This window comes from Xyrauchen texanus, chromosome 11 (assembly GCF_025860055.1).
Source record: "Xyrauchen texanus isolate HMW12.3.18 chromosome 11, RBS_HiC_50CHRs, whole genome shotgun sequence".
NCBI lineage: Eukaryota > Metazoa > Chordata > Actinopteri > Cypriniformes > Catostomidae > Xyrauchen > Xyrauchen texanus.
Window position 1 is genome coordinate 31,681,509 of NC_068286.1, and position 20,739 is coordinate 31,702,247.

General features: G+C 37.5%; 1 protein-coding gene across 2 annotated transcripts in view; it reads right to left on the reverse strand.

Annotated features, from left to right (window-relative positions):
* Positions 1 to 20,739, reverse strand: part of LOC127651444 (growth arrest-specific protein 6-like) — a 68,580-nt gene that overhangs the window by 7,788 nt on the left and 40,053 nt on the right. The window contains exons 8-13 of one of the 2 annotated variants that reach the window (XM_052137269.1): positions 17,704 to 17,829; positions 8,283 to 8,404; positions 5,031 to 5,149; positions 4,353 to 4,542; positions 1,132 to 1,296; positions 533 to 701 (exon numbers count right to left, since the gene is read on the reverse strand). In XM_052137269.1, the coding sequence (XP_051993229.1) occupies positions 533 to 701; positions 1,132 to 1,296; positions 4,353 to 4,542; positions 5,031 to 5,149; positions 8,283 to 8,404; positions 17,704 to 17,829 (891 nt within the window). Of the gene's footprint in view, positions 1 to 478; positions 702 to 1,131; positions 1,297 to 4,352; positions 4,543 to 5,030; positions 5,150 to 8,282; positions 8,405 to 17,703; positions 17,830 to 20,739 lie in introns of both variants that reach the window. The other variant, XM_052137268.1, reaches the window with a different exon arrangement.

Sequence of the window (20,739 nt, forward strand, 5' to 3'; positions counted from 1 at the left end):
TTCTATCATTATGTGCCATGACTTTACAATTATATATATATATAAATAAATAAGCGATCACACGAGTGTGGTCAAGAGTGGCCCAATTTTATATATATGTAAGTAATGAGTAACTTTGGGGTGAAATTTCACCAAGAAATGTTCTTGAGGTTTGGGAAAGTTTTTGAGAGATTGCTTAATTATCAACACTGCAACAAAAAACAGATTAACAAACACACACGGTCAACCCCCCCACGTTGTTGGAACGGCTATACGTATGAGGACTCTCCATAGACATAATGATTTTTATACTGTACTACGAACTATAGATTCTATCCCCTACCCCTAAACCTAACCCCCCCAAAAAACTTTCTGCATTTTTACATCTTCCAAAAAAACATTGTATAGTATGTTTTTTTTTTTTTAAGCGATTTGAATTAATGGGACAGTAGGAATGTCCTCATAAACCACATTTATAACATAATACCCATGTAATTACCAGTTTGTAACCTAAAACAATTTCCTCGTAAACCATCCAAACCCGAACACACACCATGGCTCTGATTGAAGAAGGCAAACCCTTGTCCAGGGTAGAAGGCGCTGTGGTCTTCAATGGCGTAGCATTGCATGCGCTCATTGTGTCTAATGGTTTCCTGAATTGATGTGTCTTCACCGGTTAACCAGCGCCACTCCTTCATACAGCCGTCTAACCGAGGGTTAACCTGCATTTACATACACAAAAACATTTAACTGCTGAAGTGAACTAATGTTTCAACTAGTGATATGTTTAGATGAGAACTTTGTCTCTGTTTCTTTCATTTTGTCTCTGTGATTAAAGCATGACTCAAATTACATCTTCTCCTTATCTTTGCTGTTTAAAGTGTTCGGACATCTGAAAGTCAGAAACTGGCTCAAATTCCACTGAGTGCAAACACAAGTCAAGGGCAACCCTGCTTAAAAAATTCAGCTTAACCAGCATAAAATTCCCATGATATTGGAAAATATGTTTACTGAAAAAAGACCTTGTTAATTCTCAGTAAATATTCAGAGGTGAAGTACAGCTTCAATGCTTCCTGTGTATGGAGTGATTCAAATGATGACAGAACTTGCAACATGAAAACAGCATGCGGATCATTAGAGGTTAAAACTCACCTTACTGACAAGCCCCTCCTCTCTGAAGGGAACTCCGCCCACAGTCAGGTTGAGCTCATGCATGCCTTTATTCAATGTGAACAGATCTCCATTCACTGCGATCTTCATCACCGCCTCCCTGTCAATCTTTATGACAAGACTCCGCCCCTGCTCCTCAACTGAGATCTGTGCAGTCGGATGTTTCAAGAGGATTTCATGCATATGACACAAATAAATATAATTCTTACAAAGCATGTACTCCTATTTGATTTTTTTTTAAGCTGCCAAACAGGATTATTAACTCCACAACTACGTGCATGCACATCTACTCATTCTTAATATTATTTCTATATTTAAGAGTAATTATTTGTAAAAATCTAAACTATGAAATACCACAAATGGACGTATTGGAATTATTTAGAGAAACAAATAAAAGCCCTCCTTTATTTTCAGTTGTTGTTTGTGTAGATTCTGCTAATTTTCTCATCCTGACATGCTTTTTAAACAGTATTGAAGGGGTTTACAGGTTTGGCATTGCTTTTGCTTCATTATTTACTCAAATTCATTCATATAATAATGTTATGAATAAAAATAATGAAGTAAATTAAACTTGTAAAGAAATTCATATGTAGGCACAATATATTGTATATAGTATATTCAGTGTAAATACATACATATACTTATATACATATACTTATATACATGTGTGTATGTATATATATATATATGTATATATATATATATATATATAGACATACACACATGTATATACATATATACTTATATACATGTATGTATGTATATACACATATATACTTGTATGTATGTATGTATGTATGTATGTATGTATGTATGTATGTATGTATGTATGTATAGTATATATATATATATATATATATATATATATATATATATATATATATATATATATATATATATATATATATATATATATATATATATATATATATATATATACACACACACACAGCCAAAACCTTGGATTAATGTACAGATATAACTCTTATGGAAAGAATTAGATTACTCAAGGATAAGGTGTTGGAGTGATAGCTGATGGAAATGGGGCCTGTCTAGATTTGATCAAAATGTACTTTTTTAAATAGTGATGGTGCTGTTTTTTACATCAGTTATGTCCTGACTATACTTTGTGATCAGTTCAATGCCACTTAGGTGAATTAAAGTACCAATTTCCTTCAGAAACAGCAACATTTGTACATTATCCCAATATACATATAAAAATATAAATTAAAAAACCATAAAATGTATACAATGTTTAATATATTATAATTTCTTATAATATAATAGAACAAAATCAAGATAAAAATTAGAGATAACACAATTAACTGATTATGTAAATTAGAGCATTCCATTTACAGTTGAAGACAAAAGTATACATCCACTAAGGTTGAAGTCATTAAAACTAATTTTCTAACCACTCCAGATGTAATATGAGCAAACTATAGTTTTAACAAGTCGTTTAGGAAATCTACTTTGTGCCTGACATGAGTAATTTTTCCAAACAATTGTTAACGATTGTTGTAGGGTGCCTTTATGTAGCTTGGAAAATTCCTGAAAATGATGTCAAGCCTTTATACAACTAGCCAATTAGCTTCTGATAGGTGGTGTATACTGAATTGGAGGTGTTCCTTTGGATGTATTTCAAGGCCTACCTTCAAATAAATAATTCTCTCTACAATTATTCTGACATTTCACATTCTAAAAATATAGTAGTGATCCTAACTGGCCTAAGAGAGATAATGTTTTCTATGATTAAATGTCAGGAATTGTGAAAAACTGAGTTTAAATCTGGCTGTGCATTGTAACTAATCACAGACATGTCCGTTGCTTGATTTTGTGTATAATTTACTGATTAATACAACAGCAATAAAATAATTCACAAACACATATTCACCTAACCTTTGGAATGGTTTTGGAACAACATGAGTATCTAATGGCAAGAGGATTTGTATTTTTGGGTGAACTGTTCCTTTGAAGAATATGGCATATAAATGTCCCACATTAATTAAGCTTTCTCACATAAATGTTATAGAACCAAATTAAAATCGCATTAAAAATATCAATGGAAATTATGATTTTTCACACAGCCCTATAATATAACTTATTAATATTATTATAATTTAAAGAATTAAAGGAATAGTTCAAACAAAAATGAAAATTCTCTCATCATTTACTCACCATAATGCCATCCCAGATGTGTATGATTTTCAGAATTGCTCAGCTCTTTATCATACACTATGTGAATGGGTACCAAAATTTTCAAGATCCAAATTTTACAAAAGTCAGCATAAAAGTAATCCATAAGACTCCAGTAATTAAATCAATATTGTCACGATCCCCGGTTGTCTGCCCCGTGTTTCTCTTATCACCGTCATCGACTATAATTCCCATGATTCCCGGACCTCATCACTGCAGCACTGTGTTATTGTTCTCACTTGATTGTCATTTTGTCATTATCATGTCTGTGTATTTAAACCCTGCTGTTCCTCCATTTCTCTGTCGAACGTTGTTTGTGGATGTCTGAAGTAGATGTTTTGCCTTGGTTACCCAGTTCATGTACCCTTTGAATGTTTTCATGTTTTGGTTTCATTTTTCCCATCGTGGACGTTTCCTTTGTTCCAGTCTGGTTGTTTTCACTTTATTCAATAAAAACCTGCATTTAGATCCTCACTCCTCGTCTGCCGCCTCCTGCTAACGTTACAAATATCTTCAGAAGTGATGTGATATGTGTGGGTGAGAAACAGATCACTTTCACATTCTTCTTCTTGTGTTTTTGGGCAGGGAGAAGAATTTATAACAAAAAATGACTTCTCAATTTTCTCACCCTCACCTATTATATCACTTCAGAAGACATGGGTTTAAACACTGGAGCCTAATGAATTGCTTATATGTTTCCTTTAAGTGATTTTTGGAGCTACAAAAGGTCTGATCATCATACACCTGCATTGTATGGACCAACAGAGCTGAGATATTCTTCTAAAAATCTTCATTTGTGTTCTGCTGAAGAAAGAAAGTCATACACATCTGGGATGGCATCAAATGATGAGATCATTTTCATTTTTGGGTGAACTATCCCTTTAAGCAAAGCCTTTAGATCAAAAGTTGGTAAAGATGATGAGAAATATAAATTGAGTCATGTGTGTCCAAACGTATGACTGCTTGAGTATATGAACATTTCATTGATGCCTGCATTGACCTCTGACCTTATGCCACTGTCCGTCATTCACCACTGATCCACTGCTGGTCACTCGACTCACGGCTCCATACTTCAGCTGCAGCTCCAATTTCCCATGATGCATCACCAGCACAATCCACGAGCTGTTCAGGTGACCACCAGCAAAGAAGATCACACCCTCCGGGTCAAAGGTCCGGAGATCGAACTCTGCTGTGAAGCTGGTGGGGAAAAACGAGGCCAGTGTCAAATGAGAGGATACAGCAGAATAATATGATGCGTAGTAAAACTGACGTCTGTAGTTGAACAGGATGCACACAGCAGTGTAGGCAAAAAGCTAAATGCAAATAAGACACAACACAACCTTTTAAATAAATAAGCTTATCAACATTTATTAAGTAAGGACAAAATAATTCCCATATCCTTTCTTAATGACTCAAACAGTCAAGCATGCAATCAAACTCCTCTTAGTAATTTAGCTAATCCTAATACAAAATTTTGCAGCGTGATTTATTAGTTGGTGGAAAATCAAACTTCTGCTGCTGTCTATTATCAAAATTCTCAGTTTTGTTTTTCAAAATAATGGTTAGAATTGTTGGGCATATGTAGTTCATGATATACATTTCAATGTTTGATTTACAGGACAATTATGTTTGCATTTTGTAAGAAATTATTTTGGTATTGTGTTGGGTCGCCACTTGATGCCCACCCAGTCTGAACACGGCGCCGGAAGCGCAGCCTGACGACAGGAATCCCGCTAAACATCCGACCCAGATACAGCGATCGAGAGTTTCTCCTCATATCCAGTGGCAGATATGACTCAATGGACTGAAGAGGTACAAAAGAACAAAATTATTATTGTATAATAAAAACTACTTTAAAAAAACATCTGGAAGGGAATTTTTTTTTTAACTAAAATATAAACATGAGTTTGAAAAAGAATGAAAACCATACTGAATCTACACTCACCTAAAGGATTATTAGGAACACCTGTTCAATTTCTCATTAATGCAATTATCTAATCAACCAATCACATGGCAGTTGCTTCAATGCATTTAGGGGTGTGGTCCTGGTCAAGACAATCTCCTGAACTCCAAACTGAACATCAGAATGGGAAAGAAAGGTGATTTAAGCAATTTTGAGCGTGGCATGGTTGTTGGTGCCAGACGGGCCGGTCTGAGTATTTCACAATCTGCTCAGTTACTGGGATTTTCACGCACAACCATTTCTAGGGTTTACAAAGAATGGTGTGAAAAGGAAATACATCCAGTATGCGGCAGTCCTGTGGGCTGAAAATGCCTTGTTGATGCTAGAGGTCAGAGGAGAATGGGCCGACTGATTCAAGCTGATAGAAGAGCAACTTTGCCTGAAATAACCACTCGTTACAACCGAGGTATGCAGCAAAGCATTTGTGAAGCCACAACACGCACAACCTTGAGGCGGATGGGCTACAACAGCAGAAGACCCCACCGGGTACCACTCATCTCCACTACAAATAGGAAAAAGAGGCTACAATTTGCAAGAGCTCACCAAAATTGGACAGTTGAAGACTGGAAAAATGTTGCCTGGTCTGATGAGTCTCGATTTCTGTTGAGACATTCAGATGGTAGAGTCAGAATTTGGTGTAAACAGAATGAGAACATGGATCCATCATGCCTTGTTACCACTGTGCAGGCTGGTGGTGGTGGTGTAATAGTGTGGGGGATGTTTTCTTGGCACACTTTAGGCCCCTTAGTGCCAATTGGGCATCGTTTAAATGCCACAGCCTACCTGAGCATTGTTTCTGACCATGTCCATCCCTTTATGGCCACCATGTACCCATCCTCTGATGGCTACTTCCAGCAGGATAATGCACCATGTCACAAAGCTCGAATCATTTCAAATTGGTTTCTTGAACATGACAATGAGTTCACTGTACTAAAATGGCCCCCACAGTCACCAGATCTCAACCCAATAGAGCATCTTTGGGATGTGGTGGAACGGGAGCTTCGTGCCCTGGATGTGCATCCCACAAATCTACGTGGCATCTTGAATCAATGCCACGTAGAATTAAGGCAGTTCTGAAGGTGAAAGGGGGTCAAACACAGTATTAGTATGGTGTTCCTAATAATCATTTAGGTGAGTGTATAATGCACAGAACAAAACAAAAAAGCTAACCAGATTTACAGAGAAAGACTTTCTTTTTTGTTATTCAATCAATTCTTGTTAGTACCAAGTGAATGTTGAGGAATTAATAGAATGTGAAGATGCAATTCTTTATAAAAAGGCAGAGATATATTTTGGTTATGCTATGGAGGAAGGACAACTAAAATAACTAATGAATATAAATAAAACTAAAATGAGTCATTTTTAAAATGGTAAAGATTAAAAAAAAAAGTAAAAACTGAAAACCAAATAACAAATAAAAATTACTGAAAAAAAAAAACATTCACTGAAAACCTTCCCCTACACCATTGCACTTCTGCATATTCAAACCTAGTGTGTGTGATGCATCTTGTTTTCAATATATGGAAACACAAACGCAATTTAAGAGCCTCGGCGGTGGGGAAGACTTTCAGTGAATCACGGCTTAATTTTTGGAGGTTTTTTATGGTACCTTCATTTTGCTTTTGGATAATTTTTTAGAGCTCAACAGTATAAAGTATATAAAGTATCAACTTTCACTTTAATTAAATGGAAAAGATCAGCGTGAACTTCTTGCTAAACATCTTTTGTGTTCCATAGAAGAAAGTCATACAGGCTTTGAACACATGAAGGTGAGTAAATGATGACAGAATTGTAATTTTCTCATCATTTACTCACCTTCATGTTATTCAAAACCTGTATGACATTCTTTCTTCTCCTGAACACAAACAAAGATTTTTAGATCTCAGCTCTGTAGGCCTATACAATTCAAGTGAATGTGACCAAAATTTTGAAGCTCCAAAAAGCACAAAAATGCAGCATGAAATGAATCTACACGACTCCAGTGGTTTTGTCATGGGAGGATTCAGCACTGGTTTGTTTTATGTCTTTGCTCGTGTTGTTGCGGGTGTGGTGTTAATTACGTGAAAGCCTAATTAAAGATATAAACAGATAATACCAGTCGCTACCTGATTAACGCGACACCTGCACGCTATCTCCTTTCCCCTTTATAAGCAGCCCTTTGTGTGAGTTGTGTTTATCGGATCAATCTCATGTGCTGTGCTTTTTTCACTCTCATGCTCACATTTATTTCTTATTTCTTTGTTGGATTTACCTTTTCCTGTTTTACTGTGCTCCAGTCTAATATCTCTCTCAGTACTTTCTGCATTTGGTCTTCTCTGCCTTCATCATCCCACCTCACTGCAGTCATTGCCTGCCAAGCTTCATCATCATCATTGATGTTTTTCGCCCATTGTGTTTACCACTCAATTATTTATTAAATATAATATGAGCTGTAACTAGGTCCTCTATGTATCCTGACAGGTTTTAATCCATGTCTTCTGATATGACAGGTGTGGTTGAGAAACAGATCAATATTTAAGTCCTTTTTTACTATAAATTCTCCACCCTGCTTGGTAGGTAGTGATATGTATAAATGTAAAAAGTGAAAGTGTAGATTTATTGTAAAAAAGGACTGAATTAATGATCTCCCCCACACCTATCATATCTCTTCTGAAGACAGATTAAACCACTGGAGTCATATGGATTAATTTATGATAACTTTATATACTTTTGGAGCTTCAAAATCTGTCCAGCATTCACTTGCACTGAGTGGACCAACAGAGCTGAAAATTCTTTGTCTGTGTTTTGCAGAAGAAAGTCAAACATCTACGATGGCATGAGAAAATGATGAGAGAATTCAAATGTTTTTGTGAACTATCCCTTTAAATAAAAATGAATGAGAACATGATAAACTGCAGTCAATGTGGTTTTACAGCCATTGTAAGAGCTGCAGTGTTTATTCTGTGTGATTAATGATGATGAGGAGGTCAGTTACCTCGCAGTTTCTCTGATCTGGCCCCAGTCTCTTCCCCTGACGGCCATCACAGTAGCAGCGGAAACTGCCCGCAGTGTTTACACACTCCTCCTCACACACATGCGAATCGCACTCGTCCACATCTAACAAGAAAGAAGTTGGAATTCATCACTCCAGACAGACAGACGGCAGCTGCTTACTAACTAAGCCCTGCAGTAACAATCTGTCTTGCTTAGTGGATGTTGCCCCTTTTTAAACTATCCACTAAAATGGCTAACAGTTTACAAGAACATTAACCTACAAAATGCTGCAATTATTTACACTTTTACCTGTTTTGTGTTTACAAAATTTAGTCAGACATTAAAAAGCAAAGAACTTACCAACATTAAAAATGACATATGTGGCCTGTTCTGTGTGTCTTTAAATGTCAACAAGATCAGATTTGTAAATTCCTTTCAAAGAGATACACACATTATATAATATTTCTCTTGTTTTGAATGAGATTGCACACACTTACTTGACAGACAAATATAAGAACAGAAGAGAAACTTAATAACTGTAAAAAGATAATTGTGGTGTTTTGATTTAAGCATTTATTTGGAAAGGTTTTGTCTGCAGGACGATGTGAATGCTTTATAAAAGACATCAAATTGAACAAATGACAAATTACTAATAGGAATTTTCCTTGTGTAAGAAACAGGCATTCAACTTAACTGGATTTGTTCAGTGAAAATTAGTATGTGCAACTGCTGTTATGTAACCTGCACGCTTTTTCCGTAAACAATTCTGACTTGGTATGAAAGGTCAGAAGAAAAAAAAGAGGGAAAATGTTTCTATAAACATGGAAAGTAATCAAAAGCACCACATTTAAAGATATAAACTGCTGACTGTGCTGTCCGGAGACATAAGACGATTTAACAGTTCAGGAACACAAGCTGGTACTTTCGGTTTGACCATATGGAAATATTACACAGAACATAAAGGAAAAACTTTGTTCTTTCATGACTATAGACATCTTGACATCAAATCTTTCACAGGTAGATGTTCCTCAAATCTGAAGAGATATAAAGAGTGTGCGTGTTACTCTCAAGAGTCTTTTCAGAGTGTTTTTGTTTAGTTTCGTATGTAAATTCAGAGCAATTAAAACTACACTATGTAAGATTTAGTTTTGTTAGAAATGACAAAAATGTAATTGATGATCAAGTACACCAACAATCTGTCTTCTAAACCATGCTTTTGCCTTACCCTGATTCACTATGGTAGGCCAATAATAATTTTTTTATTTTAGAGCCGTCGGGACAGATTTGGCAGGAAATTGCATACTTCTTTTGTCCGTGCATGTTTAGGTCACGTCCGTAAATAAAGAAATGAAGGTCCAGTTAGCTACTACAGCACGTGTCTATGTGCGGTGATAGGCGTGGTGGTAGTTTGAAGCTGACAGCTTGTTGCCACAACACATGAGCAACACTGACCATGGATTATTCCAAAAGGCAACCAGTCTGTGGAATCACCTTGTCGCATTCCCTGTTGCCTTTTGTTTGTGTACTTTTATTTTGAAATTCTTGTTAAGTTCCTGTTCCCCAGTCATGTGATGTCCTGTCTTGCAGTGTGTCTTGCTTTCAATGGTTTTAGTTCATTGCCTTGTTATCTTATTTAGAGTTCTGTTTTTTCATTGGCCCCATGTCCATGTATTTAAGCCCTCATGTTTGCCATTGTCAGCTTGTGTAACACAGCTCTAGTTATGATGTTAGTTTGTGTAAAATAACTCTAGTTATGTCCTGTTCATAGTCTAGTTTCAAGTTCCTGTTTCCAGTATATGTCTAGTTTAGTCTACGTGTTTAGTTCATGTTCACAGGTATAGATAGGGTTTTCTTGTATTATCATCGTTTTGGCAATAAATCTGCACTTGGATCCTACACATCGTCTTCGTCATTGCCTTTGTCACCTACACATCGTTACACATCCGTTTTCAAAATAAAGAAACCTCAAACCGAAAAGAGTCTGCAAGCAAAAAGGGAATGCGACAGAGCCCGTAATAATAAAACACAAATCGACATCGGTTTGGATTTTTCAGAGGTGGCAACAACTTCCGAGATCTGGAAGGATTTAAAACCAACACAGAGATGGCTTTTTCTTGCTCGAAAGGTAAGATATCATATATCTTATGGAGTAAGCGAAATTCCAGCTGTACAGGCAACGTGCAGCTGTAAAGAGAACAAACCACACTAAAGCTTGCTTGACACAATGACAGCACAAGATGAAGACATTGCATTTAAACACAGCTGGATGGAGCACAATTACGATTCCAGCGATCTCGAGACGTGTTTTTCAAACGTTTAACTTGACACAGTGACGTAAAAACACTGTGTGACGTGATGCTTCCAAAAGTGAGACACTTCAAAAGCATTGGTCTGATGCATGTGTACATTGAAGCCCCTTAGAAAAGAACTTATAATAAATCTACTTTGGACAGATACACAAATTTAATTGCTAAATGGATTGCTGCGTACTAGTGATGCGCGGGTCGTCTCGTAACCCGCGGACCCCGCGGGTAACCCGCGGGTCGGGTTGGGGCGGGGAAATAAATTGTCACTTTATTTGCGGGGCGGGTTGGGGCGGGTCATACTTTTTCTCTTTTTTTTCCATGTATGTTTTTTGCAATTTCCAGCCTATATTAAATATTTGGGAATATCTATTTTCATATTTTATTAGGTTCTTTTATAATGTTACAATACGAAGAACAATAGTGATTTCCCCAAACCTTTGGCGTCACGTAGCCTACACATAAAAGCTGCGCGCCAAGCAGCTCCCGCCGTCACACACAACAACAACAACAAAACGTAGCAATAAAAAAGTGAAGATGGAGGACGAGGTGCGGGAGAAATTGAGGTCGGGAAATTACATAACTAAACGAAAAAAAAGGTCAGGCTGCTAAACCTAGTGTTTGGGACCGGTTCTCTGAAATAGTTGCAGCAGAAGACAACTGCAGTATCGGCTACGTTAAGTGCAACTCCTGTGAGAAAATTTACAAACACGAGAGCCACAAAACGGGCACTTCCAGCTTGTCTAGACATATTTGCGGGGGGGTCAAAGAAAAAGGACGACAGTGGCACGTCTCAAAACATTACTGCTTTCCTCAAAAGTAAAGTACCAGCACATGTCAAGTCCGAGGTCACAGACGCTTGTGTTGAATTGTGCTGTCGAGATCTGCGGCCCTTCGACATAGTATCTGGAGATGGATTTCATACCGTAGCCCAGTCTCTAATTAACATTGGTTCACGTTATGGACGTGTGGATGCCAGCAGTGTACTCCCTCACAGGCAAACTGTTTGCGACAGAGCCGCGACCGCGCAAGAAAAAAAAGAAATCCTCTCAGAGAGGATAAATAAAGCTCTGGATTGTGGCATAGCTATTACCACTGACATGTGGACTGATGAGTTCAACAAACGAGCATACACGGCGTTTACTGGTCACTTTATTAATGACGACTGGAAATTGGAGAGCCGTGTCATAAGCACAGCTGAATTTGACTCTACTCTCAAAAAGACAGCGCACAACATCCACGAGCAAATTATTAAGGAGCTGCATGACTTTGGCATTGAACCTGCTCACATATCAAAAGTAAGGTTTGTAAGTGACCAGGGCGCAAACATAAAAGCTGCCCTTCGCAGCTACAAGTGGATTCCGTGCACAGCCCATGTCATTAACATCGTTCTCAAACACACATTCGATGTAAAAGAGAACACTCCAACATACATGCGCGACGTGAGTGATGTCATTGCAAAGTGCAAAAGCCTTGTGACATACCTGAAAAAATCCGGCACTGTAGTACAGCTCCCACACACCGTGACACAGGAATGCGAAACCCGATGGAACAGTAAAGTTGTGATGATGCAGTCAGTCAGTAAACAGTACCGTGAAATCCAACAGGCCTTGCAGGGCCATCCATTCAGCTCCACAGAATGGATGGCATTCAGCTGGATGTGTTAAACTCAGTTTCTGAGTTTAAAACTGCGAGTGAAGAGATGGAGGGTGATACGTATCCAACAATTCAGCTGGTCGTCCTTTGGTTTTTTAAACTGAAGAAACACTGCGAGCCCCAATATGGTGATCCGGAGTACATGGTTCATATTCGGGCACAGGCAACGCAGCTGTTAAACGAGAAAATGTCCAACAGCGTCACCCACAAGCTTGGAACGTTTTTTTTGTCCCCGTTTTAAGTCCCTGAAGATGTTTCAAGCGGAGGAAAGAAACGCTGTGTACGACCAGGCCAGAAGACTTGTCATGGAATTTGACAGTGCGCTGCTTACACCTCCAGCAAGTGTGAGGGAGACAGAGCCGATGCCCCGAGGTGAGTAGCACAGCAAATAGATAGGCCTATAGGCCCGGGTTTTGCGTTTTAGTTACAGTGGTCTAATGTATGTTTAAAAGGTTAAATATTGTTATATTTTATTTTTAGTTTACGAAGCCGAGCGAGTCAAAAGAAAAAGAGATGAGTTTAGTGAGTGGGAGGATGATAGTGAAGAAGTTGCCGAGAGAGACGAGGTTCAGCGCTACATTGAGGGCCAGTTCTTCTGGGATGGGCCAGTTCTTCTGGGACGGAGAGGACATTCTAAGCTTCTGGCAGTCGCAGTCAATCGCCTTTCCTGTGCTTACCAAGGTGGCAAAAATGATTCTCTGTATCCCGGCCACAAGCGCATCAAGCGAGCGCACATTCAGCTCTGCTGGCCGGGTGCTGGAGTCTAGGCGAAATAGATTAAACCCCGGTACAGTGGATGCTATTCTTTTTTTGCACAGCGAACGTAAAAACGCTAAATGAACATTTCCTGTGTGTTAAATAAAACAAAAGTTCAATGGTTATGTAGACTGTAAACTGTTGGCCTATACAAATCTGAAGAAAAAAAATTGTTTAGCCTATTAGATTAATAGGCCTACAAACGCTGCTTTGTAGGCTAAATGTTGAAAATATTTTTATTTTTTATTTTATCGTTATTTTATTAATATGACCTGATGGTTCATACATAATCGTCTGTTGTTGCCTGTTTACAACATGTTACACGATGTTTCCAAGCACTTAAATGAAATAAAGGCTGTTTTCATTTACATTACATGTATGTCTGTTTAATGGTCGCGGGTGCGGGTGGGGCGGGTTGTAAAAATAGATACATTGGTGAGGGGCGGGCCAAATAATTTCATAAAAGCGGGACCCGCGGGTTGGAAAAAAAGCCGACCCGCGCATCACTACTGCGTACTGTAGGCCAATCATAGGCTTATGTTGAATAATATAGAAATAAACAATATATTGCTGCAAAAAAATGTCACACATGAGCTTTAAAATAATCAAACTATTTTTATAAAAAATACTGTAAACTAAAATAGAAGACAAAAATAAAACTGCGAGATAATACAAATGTACCTGTTTATATATATATATATATATATATATATATATATATATATATATATATATATATATATATATATATATATATATATATATATAAAAAAATTTGTGAATAATCCAGTTTCCCCACTGAACACCTGTACAACAAACATAACTAATGGGTTACTTACCTCACACAAACACATCCTAAATATGTGACATTAGTATCTATATATGTCTATATACAGTATATGATATATGTAATATTCACAACATACAGTAAACCTCATATTATTCTAAACTTACATCTGCACAGACAATGAAGCCAAAGAACAGGAGAACTTGAACGAAGTTATGCACTAGTCAGAATGCATAATTGCGTTGTGAATATGCAGTTCCCTTAAAACCATGCTACATATGTAACGCAATATCATAAGCTGTATATACATGAAGAATTCACAACAGAGTAAAAGTTAAAAGCAGTAATACAAGAGCTCAGCTTTTCAATACAGTTTTCTAATGTTGTTTTTTCTCACACATTAAACATATTCATCTTTTATATATTTAATATGTTTAAATAATTGTATGTAGTTTATACATTTTTCAAAATATTGGTTTAAACTTTGGTCCATTACAGTTTGATGCATGTTTTTGTCATTTTTGCACATTATCGTCAACTAAAACATGTTATTTTTGTCGACTAAAATTATATGGCATTTTAGTCTGAATCAAACAAACTAAAATTAATAAATAACACTATTCTGACTAATAAATATAAATAAAAAAAATTATCACACACTTTTATTTGATAAAATATAAAACTGTGTGAAAATTAATAATGGTTTCAGGTAAATGACTAGGGCCGGGTATTAATACAGATTTCCCATTCGCTTCGATTCACAAGCTCTCGATTCGAATACGATTTCGATTCGATTCAATATCAATTATAATGTCCTTTTTGCTTACATATGAAAGAAATTCTCTCCCTGCTAATGCTGTTAATTATAAAGGGGATCTTCTAACTAGGTACATTACAAAAATGTTAATACATTTTATTAGCTTTTCATCATTTGTCAAATTTTAGCTTTTAAAAAATGAACAAATCCATGTATTCAATTAATAAATATATTATAATGCATATATCTTTTTTTGTTACATGTTTATTGTTTGATTGCATTATTTGTACAATTTACAGGGATTAACTTTGATTTGTTGAATAGGTTCTTATCCCTTTTTCTCCACAATTTGGAATGCCTAATTCCCACTTCTTACTAGGTCCTCGTGGTGGCGTGGTTACTCACCTCAATCAGGGTGGTGGAGGATAAGACTCAGTTGCCTCAGATTTTGAGACAGTCCATCCACGCATCTATCATGTGGCGTGCTGTGCATGACACCACGGAGACTCACAGCACATGGAGGCTCATGCTATTCTCCACGATCCACGCACAACTTACCACGCACCCCACTGAGAGTGAGAACCACTAATCGCGACCACGAGGAGGTTACCCCATGTGACTATGCTTCCTAGCAACCGGGCCAATTTGGTTGCTTAGGAGACCTGGCAGGAGTCACTCAGCACACCCTGGATTTGAACTCCAGAGGTGGTAGTCAGCGTCAATACTGGCTGAGCTACCCAGGCCCCGAATAGAAAGGGTATTAAAAGAGACATTATCACCGAAAAATGGGTTGCGTCACTAGCGTGGATCTCATCTTTGAACGCACATTAAACAGAACAAGTTTTACTCTCAACACACAGTGAAAGGATATCACTGCTCCACCACTATACCACAAATTCACTGGTGAGTGAAATTTAAACATTTACCAGTCAGTTGTCAAATATATAAATTTTTAGTCGGATAGCACGAAATTTGTTGGCAAAAGCTGGCGCCAAACCAGCAGACTCAAACATCTAAATTTTGGTCAAGGGTGTCACACATGTAGACTGTTTTGCTAAGATCTCGCTCTCTTCAGTCGCAGGTACATCATACTTGCAGATTAAGATTGGTGGAGGGGTGACAAATATACAGACTCACCTCAACTATCTCCCTGCCACATGGAGCTTGGTGAAATAACAACACGAGTACCATGTGAGCATAAACAAGAGCCCGCCATGGCGACCGAATGATTTTTTTCAAACAAGCTTGATGTGCTTTTTCAGTTTTTAAGCCATTATTCAGCAGGGAGTCCCAGCAATCAAGTGATTAACGGCCTCCCGCCGGCAGGTGCTAATGGGTGCTTTGTCTCACATACTGGTCGACGATTACGTAATTGAATCTCACAACTGAAAATCACTGGAAAATGTACCGTAACGCCGGCTAAATGCAAGTGTTTCCCTCTCAATGTAATAGAGTGCTGCGCATAGAGTAAAAGACTGATCTTGTGATTTAAGTAGTGCTGCACGATTAATCATATTGCAATCGCAATTGTGATGTCAGCCTGTGCGATTATATGACGGCAAAATGCTGCGATTTTATTCAATAAATAAGTGCATATGAGGACGTGACAGTCCATTCACTCTGAGAGCTGTTTGCCCATTTTCTACACGGCTAATAAAAAGATGACCAGTCAGTCTCTGTTTAGGAAGTGGCACGTGTGGTCATGTGAGTTTCCGGTGTTCAGCGTGGAGATGGACGCCAAGCAGACCGACACTGAACTGGTAGCCAGAAAAAATAACACAGATCACAGCTTGGCTGTATCTTTATTTCATCCTTAAAGTTCGTATAATATGGGAGCGTGCCATGAAATAAACACAAACTTCAAAACTGTCATTCTCAGAGCAGTCAGAGCCGCTTCAACCAGTCGCGGAAGAGACACAATCTGAGCGAGAGTAGAGACCGTGAGAGATATAAAGTTCTGCCAGGTGATGCGCACGCTAACACGGAGACACTCGTCTCTCACCCCCGCTGTCTGCAGCTTGCAATGTGTAGCATCATTGATGAGATCATCATGATAAGATCAATCTTATGTGAAAAATAACACTAAAATGACAACAATAAAATGTGTGTGTATATATATATATATATATATGTATATATATATATATATATATATATATATATATATATATATATATATAAAAACAAAGCACAATTACAGATGTGTTTCCGAGCTTGCAATGTGTAGCATCATTGATGAGATCATCATGATAAGATCAATCTTATGTGAAAAATAACACTAAAATGACAACAATAAAATGTGTGTGTATATATATATATATATATATATATATATATATATATAAAAACAAAGCACAATTACAGATGTGTTTCCGAGTGTCACGCCATATGACAAGTCTTCACAGAGATATAAAGAGACATGATGCACTGTTAACAAAGTGGGATTTCAGAAAATGATCCACACACTGGACAAGAGGTACCAGCGATAAGTAGAACTTTTTAGAAAGAGGATTTGGAAATACCAGTTGTCATTGATAAAAAAATAAATACAAAAAACACACAACAGCAACAACAACAGTTTTAGTGGTTTGAGTGAACCACACTTTTATATCCAGTTTCTTTTTCAAAAGAGTTTATACAAAGTACATGTTACATCCTGCTTAAATGTCCCTGTTTGTTTGGACAATCTTATTTTCATGAAAATTTGTATGTTCTTATTTATTGTTCCATTTTATTTAGGTTGTAATATTGAGAAAATAACAAGTTTGCAGTAATGCAAATAAATTATTTAATTTAGTAAAAATATTTTAATTTGAAAACACTGTTGTTGCTAGTTTGTATGTTTGAGTTGAGAAATACACATTTCAGCATTATCAGTAATCTATTTGTGCATTTTCCTTGATAACCAAACAAATTGACTCATGTTACTATTTGTTTATTATATCGCAAATCGCAATATTAGCCTCAATAATCGCAATATGACATTTTCCCCAAATCGTGCAGCCCTAGATTTAAGAATCAATATCGAGATTGTTCAAATGAAGATAGTTATGCATCGTAAAATCTATATTTTTTCCAACTCCTATAAAAAGACACCTCAGTAGTCTGGCATGAACTCGTCCTAATTCATTCTAAGCATGTGAGATCCTGTGTGTAAACTCACCTACACAGCTCTTGGTGTTGTTGTCGTACACATATCCCTCCTCACACAGGCAGTCATAGCTCCCAATGATGTTCAAGCAACTCGCTGTTCCACAAACATCTGGAGTTTCCACACACTCGTCCACATCTGTGGAAAATTGAAGATACAGTCACAAACCACAAAACCACTGCAGATAATACTGCAGATCTGACTTGCATTACACAACAGTTAGATCTAGTCCACTAATCTGATTGGATGAGGGTTGATATTCAGTATAACAGCACTGGGATTACAGGTTTTACCGATTAATATGTGCCAATAGTTTCTTTTTAGAACTATCAGCTATTGGCAAAAACAAATAATTTTGTAATTTCAAAATAAGAGTCATTCACCTTTTGGCATTTTCTGGCTTGTTTTATATTATATATATATATATATATAAATATATATATATATATATATATATATATATATATATATATATATATATATATATATAATAAATAATAATAATAATAATAATAATAATTCAAACATCCTAAAAATAAAGAGTTGCCAGATCTCATACATAGTCTACAATCATATCCAACAATGCATCACATACTTGCAAGACATTTGAAGTTTTCAAGTCGGAGTAGGTATGTGAGCCTTTCCATTTCTCTGACTTTTGTTACTATTTCTACCATTGCTCTTTAGTAGGTGGAGCTACTTGTACCGTTTTTGAGTTAACCCTCTGGGGTCTGAGGGTATTTTGGGCCCTGGAGAAGTTTTGACATGCCTTGACATTTGTCCTTTTTTCAGTTGCTTAAAAACATATTAATGGCTAAAGTCTGACAATACTGTATTCTGCAGAAACTGGGCTACAATAATATGTGAGCAACATGTGTGTACATGTTTGTATTTTTGAGAAAATAATGTTTATGCATGGTTTTTGAAAAAACTAAAATGTTAAGTCATTGACATAATATATTGTGAACTCTTTTTACAATTTAAAAAGAACAGTTTTCTATTTGAATATATTGTAAAATACAATTTGTGATCAAAGCTGCAGTCTTCAATGTCACATGATCCTTCAGAAATCATTATAATAAGCTGATTCTCTAATATGGGCATATTTACATCACATTTGACCCCAAACACATATTTGCAAGCACAAGCTTTGTTGATGATAATGAGGCAGCATAAACACTAGTTAAAATTATTATAAACATATTATTTTTATATCATATTACATATCATAGTTATATCATACAGCATACAATTTAAATGCCTGCTTCAGCAGAAACAACATTTACATGTAACTAAAACTTGCTTAATAGGACATATTTAAAATTTCAATACTCTGAATCCTGGCTGGCAAGTCTGGAAACAGTCTCACTAGTAAAATATGTACATGTTTATATAAAATAGCATGTCAACTAATATGCAAGTAAATCTAAATGACTCATCCGAAATTGTATCCACAGCTGGATCAAATCTCTCTTCAAACTGCAAACATTCCGCTCTACTTCTGAGGAAAATGTTAACTCTTTCATCACTATCCAGGAGCTTTCTCACCTGTGTATCGTGCTGTCTTCCAAACACACAGAAAAGTGAATGAACTTTATGTTTTTAAGCCACAGTCGGGGGCGTTTACCATTTGCATTGATCGTCTCAGCACATTACCATATGAATAGCGCCCTTTGCCCGTGGGTGTGATCACAGTAGGGATAATTAGCAGAGCCAGGAGAAACTGTATATTGTTTCATACAGATTACATTGCAGGAGAATATTTGTTTTAAATTTGACAAATTTTTTATTTAAAAGTAGACATTTTAAGCTTTCCGTAGACACGTTTCATGTTCGTGTGATAAGTATTAGCGGAGTTTCAGTTCATTTTTGTAAAGTGTTTCAGAAATATGCTCACGAACACAGAGACTGCTGAAAGCTCACCATTTTTATTTTCTTTATTTTACAAAAGCACAAGGTTCCCCTTCTGTCACTCACTCGACATTGTGTTGAATGAAGTGACACAAGGGGTCTTCTTGGGATGCCAAACGTTCCTCTGAACTTGAGAAAAGGCCAATGTCAAATAGGCAGACAAAATTTGCATGCCACACCTCGGATATACGGGTATAAAGGGAAGCGGGACAGCGTCTGTCAGTCAGAATTTTTCTTCGGAGCCGAGCGGTTGTGCAACAGCAAAGCTGAGTGTTGGATCTACAGCATGTTTCCAGCTGGCGTTCTCTGTCTCTGCACGCTGTACATTCCACACCTCAGGGTGCTTCGACAGCGCTTTAATTGCCTGAAAGTGTGCTTCTCTTCCTAAAGAGAGTTTATTTCCTCTAACAGAGTTTGCGTTCCCACTCATAAAAGAGCAATACACAGCAGGAGTTGAACGTCCTTTTCAGGACGTGTCTTTTTAAAGATGTCTTTCCGCCTCTGTGTAGTTCCTGGATGCGGTTGATTTCACTCCACTTCTGACAGTCATAAAAACTACCTCGTGTCTGGGCTGCGATCACACGCAGGCAGCATTTTATGAATGGTTCATGTTCTCAGTGCAAGAACATAGCCATGGCAACATTGCGGTCGCGGCTTTTCTCACGAGAGAAAGCCACTTCAGCTGTCCCTGCGTCGTTTCTCCTTCCCACGGGATTGAGGACGACCGGCTGGCGATGAAGGCGATTTGGGGATGACGACGGGCTTGGTTTCGCCGGGTAAATGCCCACAAACCACACGCCCCCCCAGCATGCTTGCTTGCTTGCTTCCGAGCTTGGGATGAGTGCGGCTCACCTCGCGGCCAGCCGGGATTCTCCCTTGAGCCCCCGGAATTGGATGACGATGATTGGATACAGCAGCGTGATGACTAGTCTGGGCTGCCACCTCCGGGTCTGCTCGCCCAGTCTGAGGCTGACGCGCAGATGTCCGCTATGCTTTCCTGGGCCACCTTGAGAGCGAGGCTGGACTGGAAACTTCAGTCCCTCCTTCACGGCTACTCGATTGGTTCCTCGGGTCAGGGTGCTGCTCATAGCCACCGTTCATGATCCGTTCAGACAGCACCGTGACAGTAGTGTACAT